At 41.0% G+C, this 15037-nt stretch overlaps 1 protein-coding gene across 1 annotated transcript in view; it reads right to left on the reverse strand.

The window, feature by feature from the left end:
* Positions 1-15037, reverse strand: part of RASGEF1B (RasGEF domain family member 1B) — a 652436-nt gene that overhangs the window by 403657 nt on the left and 233742 nt on the right. The window contains exon 3 of the mRNA XM_070791655.1: positions 3594-3647. Within this exon, the coding sequence (XP_070647756.1) occupies positions 3594-3647 (54 nt within the window). The remainder of the gene's footprint in view (positions 1-3593; positions 3648-15037) is intronic.

Genomic DNA, 15037 nt, shown 5'->3' on the forward strand with positions numbered 1-15037 from the left:
CCCTGTCTCCTGTCTCAGAAAACAGCGCTGCAAATCTGCCCATTGCTCTTCTCTGAAATCAGGCAATTATCCTTAGCAACTTCCTCTCCCATGTATCCAAACTATTATTATATGCTGTTGACTTTATAAACCTCTTGATTCCCACTGCCATTATTCTGATTCTGGCTATGACCATCTGTTGCCTAAATTATAGCCTCCCTCTTAGACTTCATATCTAAACTCTAGTTGCTTCTGTTATTTAGTAGCCAAGAGATTTTAAAATAAAAATCATATCATGTCATACACACCTACCCTCCCTAGCTCAAAGTCCTTTAAAAATTGCTTGTTACCCTTACAATATATCTGAACACTTACTATAGTTTTACAAGGCCATTCATGATCAGGCTGCCTTTTATTTCACGGTTTCCCATCTTCAATTTCAAGTTATAATTTCTAGACATTCTGAACACTTTACACTTCTCTACCTCTCACTTCCAGACTTTCACACTTGCTCTTTTTCTGTCTCCACCTTGTCTTCACACAGCCAAATCCCATTCATTTATTGTGTGTGAAAGTCACTTCTTCAGGAAAGTTTCCCCTGGCCCCTGGATTAGCTTAAGTTCTCATCGTATATGATCCTAGAACCTCCCCAGTTAAAAAAATCATATCATCTATCACAATTTGGCCAACAGAACATATCATCTATGACAATTTTACTTGTTTAATGACTACCTACTATCACCCTCATGGCTCAGACGGTAAAGCATCTGCCTATAATGCAGGAGACTCGGGTTTGATCCCTGGGTCAGGAAGATCTCCTGGAGAAGGAAATGGCAACCCACTCCAGTACTCTTGCCTGGAAAATCCCATGGAAGGAGGAGCCTGGTAGGCTACAGTCCATAGGGTCACAAAGAGTCGGACACGACTGAGCAACTTCACTTTCAATGACTACCTACTAGTTCTATGAGGGTGAAGATCAGATGTGACTTGTTCACAGGATATTCCAGTTCACATCCCATAGTAGATGCTCAGTGAACACTTGTAAACACAGATAAATGGATGAAGGAAAGTGAAGTCACAGAGACCAACTATACTATTCTAATTTGTGTATGATATAGAACTAGGAGAGGTAGTAATAAGGTGGATAACAGGACTGGCTTTATAAATTATCTTGATTGATCAAATTTTTTTAATTCAATGAAAATAAACATACTGGCCTGCATCTGTACTAAAAGAATCACTTACATAAATATAAAACAGATTTGTGTTTTAATGCCAGTTCATGTAAAAATGTTTTAAGGGCTCATGCAAGTACATTAAGCATCATGTGATCAACAGAAGGATATGGCTTATAAATAGAAACTTGTGCCATCTTAGACTGTTAGTAGAAAGTTAGTGCTGCACTCAAGAATGCCTACAGCTTATCATTTCATCACAGATCACATCTTATATTGTGCTTGCCACACACTAAGTTTGTAAACAGAGCTTGTTGAATGAAGAGTGAAAAGCACAATTCTTGACACTGGTTATAAAAACTAGCTCCCCACCCCCCCAAAAGAAAAGGATAACCTGGTCTAGAAGCCATAATAATAATAACTAATACAATGCTTCTACGTGCTGAGCACTGTTCAGAACACTCTGCGTATGCTAATTCACCCACCATATGAAGTGTGCAGCTATTATGCCCATTCTACAGATGGTAAACACGAGGCACAAATAGGTTATGTCACCAACCCAAAGTCACAGACATAACAAGTAGCAGAGCCAGGTTTTTAAACCAGACAGTGAGCTCCCAGCAGCCAAGCTTTTGGAAATCAATCATTATCAACATCCTCTTAGAAATAAATAAGGAAGATAAATAGCCTTGCAATGGGGTGGGGAGAAGATTCAGAAGACAGCATATTAGCTGGCTTCATACTTAATCACTAGACAAAAGTCAAAGGGAGGCAGATACTGGCTCAGGAAAATGAAGAACTAACTCTCTAATACCGTGTCTCTAGTGATAGGTAGAGTCATTAAGTACACCGTCAGTGGAACATTCAAGTGGAGGCTAGAGGCCCACCAGCCTCATTATCATTATCTGTACATGATATTCATGGCAGTCCAATCTGGAAAAAGCAGGAGACTAGAGAACCCCTGAAGTCCTTTTAAAACCGTGTAATGCAGACCGGGACTTGAATTCACATGCTGGGACTCAAATCCAGCCTAAACCCAGTTAGGATTTGAACCCACAGTCTTTTAAGTGAGATCACACCTGCTGTCAGGACTTAATGAAGCTCAGGTTCTTGATGTCTCGCCACAGAAAGAATTCAGTGACAAAGTGATAGAAGTAAGAAGTGGATTTACTTAGAGGGAAACACACTCCACAGACAGAGCTTGGGTCGTCTTGAAGGTGAGAGGTCTGGGAGTATGAGGCTGTCAAGTTTCTACAGGGTGGGTAATTTCAGAGGCTAAAGAGCGGGAGGAGTATTCCAGCTATTTGGGGGAAGGGGTGGGGATTTCTAGTGCAAGTCGGCTCATCTGCCAACTTGGACCTATTTGGTTCTAATCAACTTAGGTCAAGTCCTTGGGCTACGTCATTCTTTTAAAGGTTGTGCCCCTGTCCCCTTTCCTCTTGTTTTATTCTCTAAGCTCTATAATTTTAAGAATTCCACACGGGGAGCCCAAAACCAGACAAACACTGCAGAACCCAATTAAGATGGCGAACTAATTCACAATAAAAAAAAAATGATCAAGGTAATGAAATGGATAGCACTCAGAACAGTGGGCCCCCATGCCACCTTTAAAGATGAGGACCCCTGCTACCTATTTCCATATCAAGCAAATTCAGAAACGGAAACAACCCAGCAAACAATGTCATGGTATAAAATCCCCATAAATGCCAAATAACTAATATACAAGGCGCAGGTCAACTCTTTATGCACCTGGTTTGCCATATCAATAGATAGTGTCAAAGAATTTATTTGAGTTTTCAGACTGTGAAATCACTTCTTTCCCCTCAAGAAGGACAAGATCTAGTTAAACCCGAGATTAAAGAGGCGGATAAAAGTGCCCCCTGCACTGCAGAGGCCAGGAATTAGACACGCTGCTGCTCCAGCAGGCAGTCCTCAGACATGATCCATTACAAGACGGCTTCCATCAGATGCCAGTGAGGCTAATCCTTTTGCAAAGCCTGACAGCTTCTCAAACTCGACTGTGGTGAATCCAAACCAGATTTTTATGCTATAAGTTCAGCTTTCCAAATACAAAATCATTTTTATTTTGTATTGGGTTTAGGTTTATTACATTTAAATTTGCAAACAAAGATAGAGATGCCTGCCACGCAGCTTGCCCTGAACTCCCTTGACGCTCATCTTACAGAATAAAATATCAGATAATAGCGAGATAGAAATAGATGGAACCAGAGCTTCTGTATAAGAAACCACTGTCAAACGATAACAGCGTCCTCCACATCCTTAAAGAGAACCATTCAAATTTCCATCTCTGAGGAAAGAGGACCACACAATGTCAGCACAGCATTTTCATTGATGCCATAGCTTTTCAACTGAATGTCATCAGTTCTAAAGTCGCTTATTATGCTGACTGCAGGCTGGAATTCCTGCAGGCTGACTTACCTTTTTGCAGTCAGATAAGGACTTCTCATTGGCCAGTGTGCTGAAGATAGTGGTCTGCAAAACAAGAAGGTGGGAGACCCATTAGAACTGGCAAAGTGTAATGACATTGACCCTGGCCTGTGCATCTTCCATGCAAGGTGGGAACCATCTCCCATGACCACACTGATGTCTCTGGACTTTTTTTTTTTTTAATATTTATTTATTTATTTTGGCTGCCCCGAGTCTTAGTTGCAGCATGTGAACCCTTAGTTGCAGCATGCAGGATCTAGTTCCCTGACCAGGAATCGAACCTGGGCCCCTGCATTGGGAGCTCAGACCCAGTGGACCCAATGGTCCCAATGGTCCAGCTTAGCCACTGGACCACCAGGAAAGTTCCTGATTTCTCTGGGTTATAAAAAGTGCCTGTCTTTCACCAATCCCACTTTCCACCCCCTCCAAGTCAGAACATTCATTGTGGGCCAACGATGATCTAGTAAGGATAAAGACTCTTATTTACTTCATTTCACAAATAAAGGACTACAGCACCATTAGATTAATTGTCATGCCTTAGAAATAGATCAGGAATGAAAGCCAATCAGTCTGACTCTAGTACCCACCTTCTCAACCACACACGTGACTCTTTTTTGAAGAGACATGCAAATCATCAAATGCCAATATCTTTCAAATGACACCTTGAAGAATCTGAGTGATGGGTGGAGCTTCTCTCTATCCACAAGTGGTGTGAGCCTGAACAGTAGTATCAGACTTGCCATCTCATCCCCTCTCTTTAGCTCACTTGTTCTTCGCATGATTGGCTTTTTATATAGTTGTGTGGATATTTTCTTGGTCTTGTGAGCCACTAAAAAGGCATTTTGGTATCCAAGGCCAGATGGGATTTATCTGCAAGTTTGTTCCTTCTGGACTATCCTATGAAGAATTTAATGGACATAACGGTAATAATTTTTTCAATAAAATTTTCTATTTTTTAATTAATTACAAAACTAAAATGTCTCAGCAGGTAAATCCACCTGCAATGTAGGAGATACAAGAGATGCGGGTTCCATCCCTCGGTGGGGAAGATCCCTTGGAGTAGGAAATGCCAACCCATTCCAGCATTCTTGCCTGGAAAATCCCATGGTCAGAGTTGCCTGGTGGGCTACAGTCCACAGGGTCACAAAAGAGTCTAACGCAACTGAGCATGGCACGGTAATATACATTCTTAATGAGTCAATCCCCTTTCTAACCTATCCTTCAGAGGCAACCAATAGTAAAAATCTCTGTTCATCCTTCCACACTTTCTCTATTTTCATGCAAATATGTATGTATTACATACTAATTATACACACTATAGTACATATGCACACAGAGAAGTTTCTTTCTTTCTTGAGATCATAGCATCCTACTAGGACTACATTATCAACATCTTTCCAGTCAGTTCAGGTAGAGTCACTCGTTCCTCTTAATGGCTGCATAACACTCATAATATGGATTTATCATACTTTATGTATGCTTTCCTTTACTGACAGAGATTTGATGGTTTCCAGGACTTTATTCTTTTGTTGTTGCTTTGCAATAAATATTCTTATATATATATATATGTAATATATGCATAAATATGTATTATGTATATGTGCACATATATGAGAGTGAAAAGACTGGCTTAAAACTCAACATTCAAAAAATGAAGATCATGGCATCAGGTCCATCACTTCATGACTAATAGATGGGGAAAGAGTGGAAACAGTGGCAGATTTTATTTTCTTAGGCTCCAAAATCACTGCACACAGTGACTACAGCCATGAAATTAAAAGATGCTTGCTCCTTGGAAGGAAAGCTGTGAAAAACCTAGACAGTGTATTAAACAGCAGAGATATATCACTTTTCTGACAAAGATCCAAATAGTCAAAGCTATGATGTTTCCAATAGTGATGTAGAGATGTGAGAACTGGACCATAAAGAAAGCTGAACATCAAAGAATTGATGCCTTCAAACTGTGGTGCTGAAAGACTCTTCAGAGACCCTTGGACTGTAAGGAGATTAAACCAGTCAATCCTAAAGGAAATCAACCCTGAATATTCACTGGAAGGACTGATGCTGAAGTTGAAGCTCCAATACTTTGGCCACCTGATGCAAAGAGCCAAATCATTGGAAAAGACCCTGATGCTGGGAAAGACTGTGGACAGGAGGGTTAAGGAACAACAGAGGATGAGATGGTTGGGTGACATCAGGACTCAGTAGACAAGAGTTTGAGCAAACTCCGGGAGATGGAGGAGGATAGGGAAGCCTGGCGTGCTGCAGTCCATGGGGTCACAAAGAGTCAGACATGACTTAGCGAGTGAACAACAGTATGCATACAGATGCATTATGTATATGTGTGCATAGATGTATGTATGTGTATTTTGTGTATGGGTATATATATGTGTGTATACATGTATATATATGCACACTGATAGTTTTATTTTGGTTGAATAGAATTTAAAAACTGAAAGAAATGTATACAAAAACTTTGGTATGGCTCAAAGATCTAATATGTATAAACTTTCTCTCACTCTTTCTCCATATAACATAAAAATATTTATTAACTCACCTAGGGTTTTGATATGTTTTGGGACAAGAATTAGAAAAAGTTAAGAATCTGAGACAGCATGTATTCTGTCCCCAAATAATATGCAGTATTAAAGGACAGAAAACACAGATATAGATAAACATACAAAAAAGGATCTTTAATTAAGACAAATTAAGTTCAAGGTTTAGGTGGGCGTGACCTTTACATGTGGATTGCTGGTAGTTTTTATGTGTGTTTTAATTTTGTTTGGGAAGGAAGCAATACATGTTATTCAGAAAGTTTGAACTGAAAGGGGAAAATGGAAGGGAGGAAAGATTTTGGTGGCAGAAAAAAAAAAAATGAGAAAAAGCCAAAATCAAGATTGGACAGTAAGGAGAAAAAACACAGCCAAAGTAGCAGACAGCTGGAATGCATAATAGTGAAGCACCCTCTTCAATCTTCCCATCAAATGCCTTCTTCATGACCCTTCCTCGTCTTTACACACCTGTACACTGAGCACTATACCACGAGAGAGATCTTGATGTTCACTCTCAGATTTCTGCTCCAGGGAGCGAAGACCCAACAAGACTTGGTCTTCGCTGTAGCCTCATTACCTGGCCCAGCGCCTGGCACAGAAAAGGTATCCACTAAATATGCACCAGATGAAAAAATGCCAAAAAAAGACTGCAGTCTTATCCCAAAACATTATTTTGGAAGCAGATTTACTCATGTGTCATAGAGCTACAAAGTGAAGCCAAAGGACAGACACAAAAGCCTCTGAACTGTAGTAAAATAACATTTTTCTCTCTGCTTAGCATATATCCATTTTCTCATCCACATGGTTTGGTTAAATCAGTTATTCAGTGTTGGGCCTATGAACACTTTGGACTGGATAATCCGTTATTATGGGATGTATGTGCTGTACAGAGCACTGAAGAAAGGCTGCCAGCATCCCTGGTCTCTACCCACCAGATGCCAGCAGCACACCCTCCTCCCTGGATCGCCCATAACAACCAAAAATGTGCCCAGGCATTGCCAAGCACCAGGGGGCAGGCAAAATTACCCCCAGTTGAGAACAAAGGTATAAACTCTAACTGAGCTAGTTTATAGAAATGATCATAATTCCTTGATGAGTGCAACTAAATTTTTTCCAGGAAATGGAAAAGTCTAATCATGGGAATTTCTCTTTCTGTTCCTGATTTGAAGTCTCATTTTCTGTCCTAGGGCTTCCCTGGTGGCTCAGTGGTAAAGAATCTGCCTTCCATGTAGGAGATAAGGGTTCAAGCCCTGGATTGGAAAGATCCCCTGGAGAAGGAAATGGCAAGCCAGTCTAGTATTCTTGCCTGGAAAATCCCATGGACAGAGGAGCCTGGTGAGCTACAGTCCATGGGGTTACAAAAGAGTTGGACGTGGCTGAGCGACTAAACAACAAATTTCTGTCCTAAATGGAAGTAAAAATTTAGGGGGTGGGGGCACAAATCCCAGCTACTGAAGACTCTGTGCAGTTGCCAATGGGGGCAACTTGAATGACTCTAATTGCATTTTTAACTAAGCTTAACATATACCACTGGAGAGAGTAAATTAAGGGACATGTCTAAGAATGCAGACATTAGTGCTCTGCCCCCAAGGGAAATGATCTTCAAAATTAAACAATACCATTCAACTTTCAAAAACAGTCTCAGGTAACCTGATAAACATGTTTGGAGGAGAAATGAGAATCAGAGATGGGTGAAATTGGCTTCACTAAAAAGAAAAAAATATATATATAGCTCTAAAGGTTTCACTTGTAGCAAAGAACCACTTGAAACAAAGCATGAATATACAGTGAAATCTCAGGACACGGAACGAGTGTGGAAGTGATATGGCAAGGGTCAATGAGAGTCCATATCCTTAATTTGGCCATTTTTAAGGAGACTGTGCTTATACGCTTGGTCGGTCTCATTTCATTCGGTTGAAAGACTTTCGCTGGGATTCCAGTTTCCTGATGGCAGCTATTGTGAATGACTTTGGGTGGGCTTTCTAAACCTTCCAATAACATGTTCACCTTAATTACTGAAAATGAAAGCCTCAAAACATGGTGACTTACCCATGCTGTGACCTTCTTGATTGTTGCATCAATATTTTTCTACTAAAGAGGAAATTGCTAATGAGTCCCCTCCATCAAAGTTAGCCTGATGCTGCGTTTGTTCCAAGGAAGCACAATGGCTTTTTTTTTTTAATTTATTTATTTTCATTGGAGGATAATTACTCTACAGTACTGTGATGGCCTCCACCATACATCAACATGAATCAGTCACAGGCATACATATGTCCCCTCCCTCCTGAACCCCCCCCTCACTCCCCTCCCTACCCGATCCCTCCAGGTTGTCTCAGAGCACCAGCTTTGGGTTCCCTGCATCATACATCAAACTCCCACTGCCTATCTCTTTTACATATGGTAATGTATATATTTCAATGCCATTCTCTCAAATCATCTCACCCTTTCCTTCTCCCACCGTGTCCAAAAGTCTGTTCTTTACATTGGTGTTTCCTTTGCTTCCCTGCACATAAGATCATTGGCACTATCTGTCTAGATTCCATATATATGTGTTAATATACATCTGTCTTTCTCTTTCTGACTTACTTCACTCTGTATAATAGGTTCTAGGTTCATCCACCTCATTAGAATTGATTCAAATGCATTCCTTTTTATATCTGAGTAATATTCCATTGGGTATATGTTCATTGCAGCACTATTTACAATAGCTAGGACATTAAAGCAACCTAAATGTCCACTGGCAGATGAATGGATAAGGAAGTTGTGGTTCATATACACCGTGGCTTTTTAGAGCACTGACTTCTAAGACTGTCAGCAGAATGAATAGCATGGGGCGAACAATATTATACATGGATAGTTGCAACAATTTCCTAAAATCAATCTAGAAAGGTGAGGTCCCACTGCTGTTCACTTACATAGTGATATCTGAAATTTCATTTATAGGGGCTCTGGTTTCAGCAGAAGGCTTTGAATCATAATAGACAGACCCTCAAGTGATGCTAGGGGGTAAGAGTCACCAGAAAGGGGGAAACTGGAAATTTTGAGTCCTATAATCTTGGTCTGTTACATCTTGCAGAGGATGAATGTATTTATTCTCTTTCCTACAAGCAGATGCTTCTTGTCTTTTATTAATTTCAAAGCAGATTTTGAGAGAAATGATAACTTATAGCATGAAGATCTCAGATATTCAATGCTGATGGAAAAGATCACACAGGTCGCAGGTTAGGCTCCCTCAAAAGCAGCCTATGAGGAGGAGGTTCGTTAGGGAGAGCTTTGGATTTCCACTTGGAGAAGGGAAAGCAAAGGTGCAGGACTGAGCAGAGGGAGATACGATGGGCTGATGGGCTGGAGCACAAACTCAACCAAGGTCTCAGCCAACCAAGTGGGGAGCTCTGAAACTGGGCTAGACTTGTCCTAAGCTGGGGCAAGGGAAAGGGCTCCTCTGGGAACGGGAAACCCTAGGGATGATGCCTCTTTTCAGCCAAGGGCAATTTCCTGAGAGGGCAGACAGCTGAGGGCAGTGTGCATGGAGATCTGTGTGGAGCCTGGCTCTGTTCACTACAGTACACTTTAATTTGACCCAGTTTTGCCAAGGGATGATACTAGCTACGACAGATGTGCTGTAGTTGAATGTGACCCCTTGTATTCAGTCGCTCAGTCATGTCTGACTCTTTGCAGTAGCATGGACTGTAGCCCACTAGGCTCCTCTGCCCATGAAATTTTCCAGACAAGAATACCAGAGTGGGGTGCCTTTTCCTGCTCCAGAGGATCTCCCTAACCCAGGAATCAAACCCGCATTTCTTGCGTCTCCTGCAGCAGCAGGCAGATGCTTTACCACTAGCACCACCTGGGAAGCTCACGTGACCCTTCATTAGAGTTTATACATTTGCTGGTCTTTTATAATAGAGTTGCTGGAGAAGTAACAAATGGGTCACTTGCTCAGGAATCTAGGCATTTGATTCTTGTCTCTTCTTAATAAGAGACAAACTTTAACCTTGTAAGCTTAAGACAGATTGTTGGACTAGAGGTCTTGAATTCTTCATTTTGAAATGAGGAAACCCCTATTCATTTCCCATTAGGTCATGAGAACCCTGGTTAATTTGGAGGAAAAGATCTGGATCTTAGCAGGCACATTTTTGGAAATCAGTGAATAGACTGACTACTTCTTTTCTCCATCCTCTGAGGGCAGGACATCTGGCTGAATAATACATTCATCTTTTGATTAACTACAGAGGCAGAAAGGAGAATTTTTTAGGGAATTCCCAAAAGCATAACTGAAGCTTAAATTCCCAAGAGCATAAAATGTCTCTATATTCAACTTTGAGACAGATATAAATTAAATATTGACATACATATTAAATATATGTATTTATATATTATACAGTAGTCATGTGCAGATGTAAGAGTCTGACCAAAATGAAGGCTGAGTGCCAGAAATTTGATGCTTTCGAACTGTGGTGTTGGAGAAGATTCTTGAGAGTTCCTTGGACTGCAAGGAGATCAAACCAGTCAATCCTAAAGGAAATCAACCCCGAATATTCATTTGGAAGGACTGATGCTGAAGCTAAAGCTCCAGTACTTTGGCCAGCTGATGTGAAGAGCTGACTCATTGGAAAAGACCCTGATGCTGGGAAAGATTAAGGGCAGGAGGAGAAAGAGGTGACAGAGGATGAGATGGCTGGATGGCATCACTGACTCAATGGTCATGAGTTTGAGAAGACTCCAGGAGATAGGGAAGGACAGGGAAACCTGGCATGCTGCAGCACCATGGGGTTGCAAAGAGCTGGATAGGACTTAGTGACTGAAACAACAGTATTAAACCATGTATATTTTTCTCTATATATAATGGTTGATTTAGAAGACTGAGGTACTTAAGCATGTCTTCCTTAAATTAACATTAAGAATCATTTGCAGAAACATTCCAAGGGACAAAAAGGTCAAAGCAACCCCAGAAGAAAGAGTGGCAAACAACTGAGGCTGATAAGGCTTTGGTCAGACAGCCTAGACAGAGGAGCAGTGATGGATGGGTTCATCCAGTCCAGCGTACAGAAAGACTTCGGAAAGGGCAGCTGCCTACCCTATTCTCACTGCTGGGTGTGTTTTGCAAAGTGATTGAGTACTGAAAAGAGACTCCATATGTTCTATTCTCCTTTTTAAGGGAGAGTTTGCCTCTGAGAATTATTACAATGTTGTTTTATTCCCACTAAATTAGGTTTAGAAATAGATATACTCTGCCTCTACTGAGCCAACTTCTGCCGTGTAACGTCCATAACCAAGATTTATATTTTTAAAACAGCACACAGATGACACTTACTCGATTAAATTGGAACAAAGTGGGGGGCAAGCAGAGATCATTGCTGAAGTATTGGATTATAAAAACTAAGGAATTCAGAAACCGAATCTCTAAGATAGATGGTAATGTTATGAAATTTTATTTCAAGTATCAGTTGCACACATGTGTCTGTGTACGTGTGTTTCACTCTCAATATCACTAAACAGAGGCCAGTTAGCTTTGACAAATGGTCAAATGCAGTCAAAAGCTAAGAACCACTTAAAGGAATAACGCCTGCATTTATCATCTCTATTTGATACCTGCAATTTGCACTCCACGGACAACTGGATGATATCTTATTCATTGGCAGATGTCAATACCAGACCTACTCATATTACTAACAATTTGGAAGTCTCTTACACTTGAATCAATGGGTTCCCAAAGTGCATGCTACTCGGATGCTTTCTTAGACATTTAGTTGGCCAATTCTAAGATTTCTAGACAAAGTATGGTTTTCCATTTGGTCTCCATGCTTTAGCAGACTAGTATTGATACGTGTGTACTTAAAATAGTGGTATCTTCTCCAGGCAAAGCGTGGCATTCATATTTATTTTTAACTTCATAATTATAGAACATAAGCAGCAAAAGAAAAAAAATTGTACCCCCAAATAAATGATAAAATTAGTGTTTTCTTGTAGTCCATGAATACTGAAAATTTCAATTAACCGAGTGAAAAGCCATTGAATGTGCCAGCAGGATTTATATCCCAGACTAATGACCATCATCTGCATCCTATTTAGCTAATGAAGGCTTGGAACACTTGTGAATAATTAAGGGAAAGCTGATGGGAGGAAAGTTGAACCATGGAAAGATCAAATCTATTTATGTCTGCATTTAAAACTAAACATATCTAACAGTTCACTCAATCAAGGCATAATGTCTGCTCCTTTGGAATAAGACAGATGCTCATAAGTGAAGTAGGCAGGATCACTTCCCAAACACAAAATTCGGCCCTCATTCATTCATTCTATAAGTACTTATTGAACACCTACCATGCACCTCTGCCCTTATGGATCAACCTGACAGCACCATGATTTCCCTAAGGTTTTTCCCACCACTCTCTCTCTTCTGTCTTAATTACCTTTAGAGTTCTGTTTTCAGTATAAGGTAACTACCGTCCATCTATCTGTCAGGACAGCCATAGCATAGCTGCAATCCAAGGATATGAAGGGAAAGTACAGTTTGCATTCCCACCAACAGTGTAAGAGGGTTCCCTTTTCTCCACACCCTCTCCAGCATTTATTATTTGTAGACTTTTGGATCGCAGCCATTCTGACTGGTGTGAAATGGTACCTCATAGTGGTTTTGATTTGCATTTCTCTGATAATGAGTGATGTTGAGCATCTTTTCATGTGTTTGTTAGCCCTCTGTATGTCTTCTTTGGAGAAATGTCTATTTAGTTCTTTGGCCCATTTTTTGATTGGGTCGTTTATTTTTCTGGAGTTGAGCTGTAGGAGTTGCTTGTATATTTTTGAGATTAGTTGTTTGTCAGTTGCTTCATTTGCTATTATTTTCTCCCATTCTGAAGGCTGCCTTTTCACCTTGCTAATAGTTTCCTTTGATGTGCAGCCACTATGGAGAACAGTGTAGAGATTCCTTAAAAAACTGGAAATAGAACTGCCTTATGATCCAGCAATCCCACTGCTGGGCATACACACTGAGGAAACCAGAAGGGAAAGAGACACGTGTACCCCAATGTTCATCGCAGCACTGTTTATAATAGCCAGGACATGGAAGCAACCTAGATGTCCATCAGCAGATGAATGGATAAGAAAGGTGTGGTACATATACACAATGGAGTATTACTCAGCCATTAAAAAGAATACATTTGAATCAGTTCTAATGAGGTGGATTAAACTGGAGCCTATTATACAGAGTGAAGTAAGCCAGAAGGAAAAACATAAATACAGTATACTAACGCATATATATGGAATTTAGAAAGATGGTAACAATAACCCAGTGTACGAGACAGCAAAAGAGACACTGATGTATAGAACAGTCTTATGGACTCTGTGGGAGAGGGAGAGGGTGGGAAGATTTGGGAGAATGGCATTGAAACATGTAAAATATCATGTAAGAAACCAGTTGCCAGTCCAGGTTCGATGCACGATACTGGATGCTTGGGGCTAGTGCACTGGGACGACCCAGAGGGATGGTATGGGGAGGGAGGAGGGAGGAGGGTTCAGGATGGGGAACACATGTATACCTGTGGCGGATTCATTTTGATATTTGGCAAAACTAATACAATTATGTAAAGTTTAAAAATAAAATAAAATTAGAAAAAAAAAAGAAAGTACAGGGTGTGCAGTTGGGCACCTGGCTATTTCACTTTTTTAAAGCTTATTTATTTATTTAGGCTGTGCTGGGTCTTTGTTGCTGCACCAGGGCTTTCTCTAGTTGCGGAGTGCAGGAGCCACTCTTCATTGCGGTGCGAGGGCTTCTCATTGTGGGGACTTCTCCTCTTTCAGAGCACAGGCTCTAGGGAGCACAGACTTCAGTAGTTGCGGCACTTCGGCTCAGTAGTTGTGGCAGCAGGGCTTAGTTGCTCCAAGGCACGTGGGATCATCCTGGACCAGGGATCAAACCCCTGTCCCCTGCACTGGCAGGCAGATTCTTAACCACTAGACCATGAGGGAAACCACTGGCTATTTCTATGACCTGTCAGAGCACTTCAAGATAGAGGCCCCAACTCATCAAGAGGTAGTGGTTCCTTTGAAGAAGACAAGAGACTATTAGAGGGAGGAAGACACCTGATGGTGAAAGGTGGCCAGAATACAAGTCAAGCTCAGCAGGTGCGATACTGAATTTCACAGAGGAGTTTACCAGTCATCTCATTCAACTGCTATTAAGGCACTTGAGTAGAGAGCACTGCTATGGGCCTCCAGCACATCCCCAACAAGTTTCTGTTTAATCAACGGGTTGCTTTAAGGACCTGCATTCGTAGGATCTATATCAATGCTAAAAGTGGCACACCTGGCGGGCAGGCATGTTCTAGGAAGTCAACGGAGGGTGGCAACTCAACCTTAGATGCACACATTTGTCTTTCAGAATCCCTTCCAGGTCCGAAAGAAAAGCCAGGTTAAAAAAAGGCAGGGGGGTATGTGCCTAGCAGTGGGATTACTGGGTCATATGGTAATTCTGTTTTCATAGAGATACACATACCCCAGTGTTCACTGCAGCTCTATTTACAACAGCCAGGACATGGAAGCAACCTAAATGTCCACTGACAAATGAATGGATGAAGGAGATGTGGTACATGTATGCAGTGGAATATTACTCAGCCATAAAAAGGATTGAAATTGGGTCATTTGCAGTGATGTGTTTGAACCCAGAGTCTGTCATACACAGTGAAGTAAGTCAGAAAGAGAAAAACTAATATCATATATTAACGCAGATATATATGGAATCTAGAAAAATGGTACTGTTGAACCTATTTGCAGGGCAAGAACAGAGACACAAACATAGAGACCAGACTTGTGGATATGGCAGGTGGAAGGCAAGGGTGAGACAAATTGAGAGAAAAGCACTGAAATTTATACACTGCTATGTGT

The sequence above is a fragment of the Bos indicus genome, chromosome 6, assembly GCF_029378745.1.
Source record: "Bos indicus isolate NIAB-ARS_2022 breed Sahiwal x Tharparkar chromosome 6, NIAB-ARS_B.indTharparkar_mat_pri_1.0, whole genome shotgun sequence".
In the NCBI taxonomy this organism is placed as follows: Eukaryota; Metazoa; Chordata; class Mammalia; order Artiodactyla; family Bovidae; genus Bos; species Bos indicus.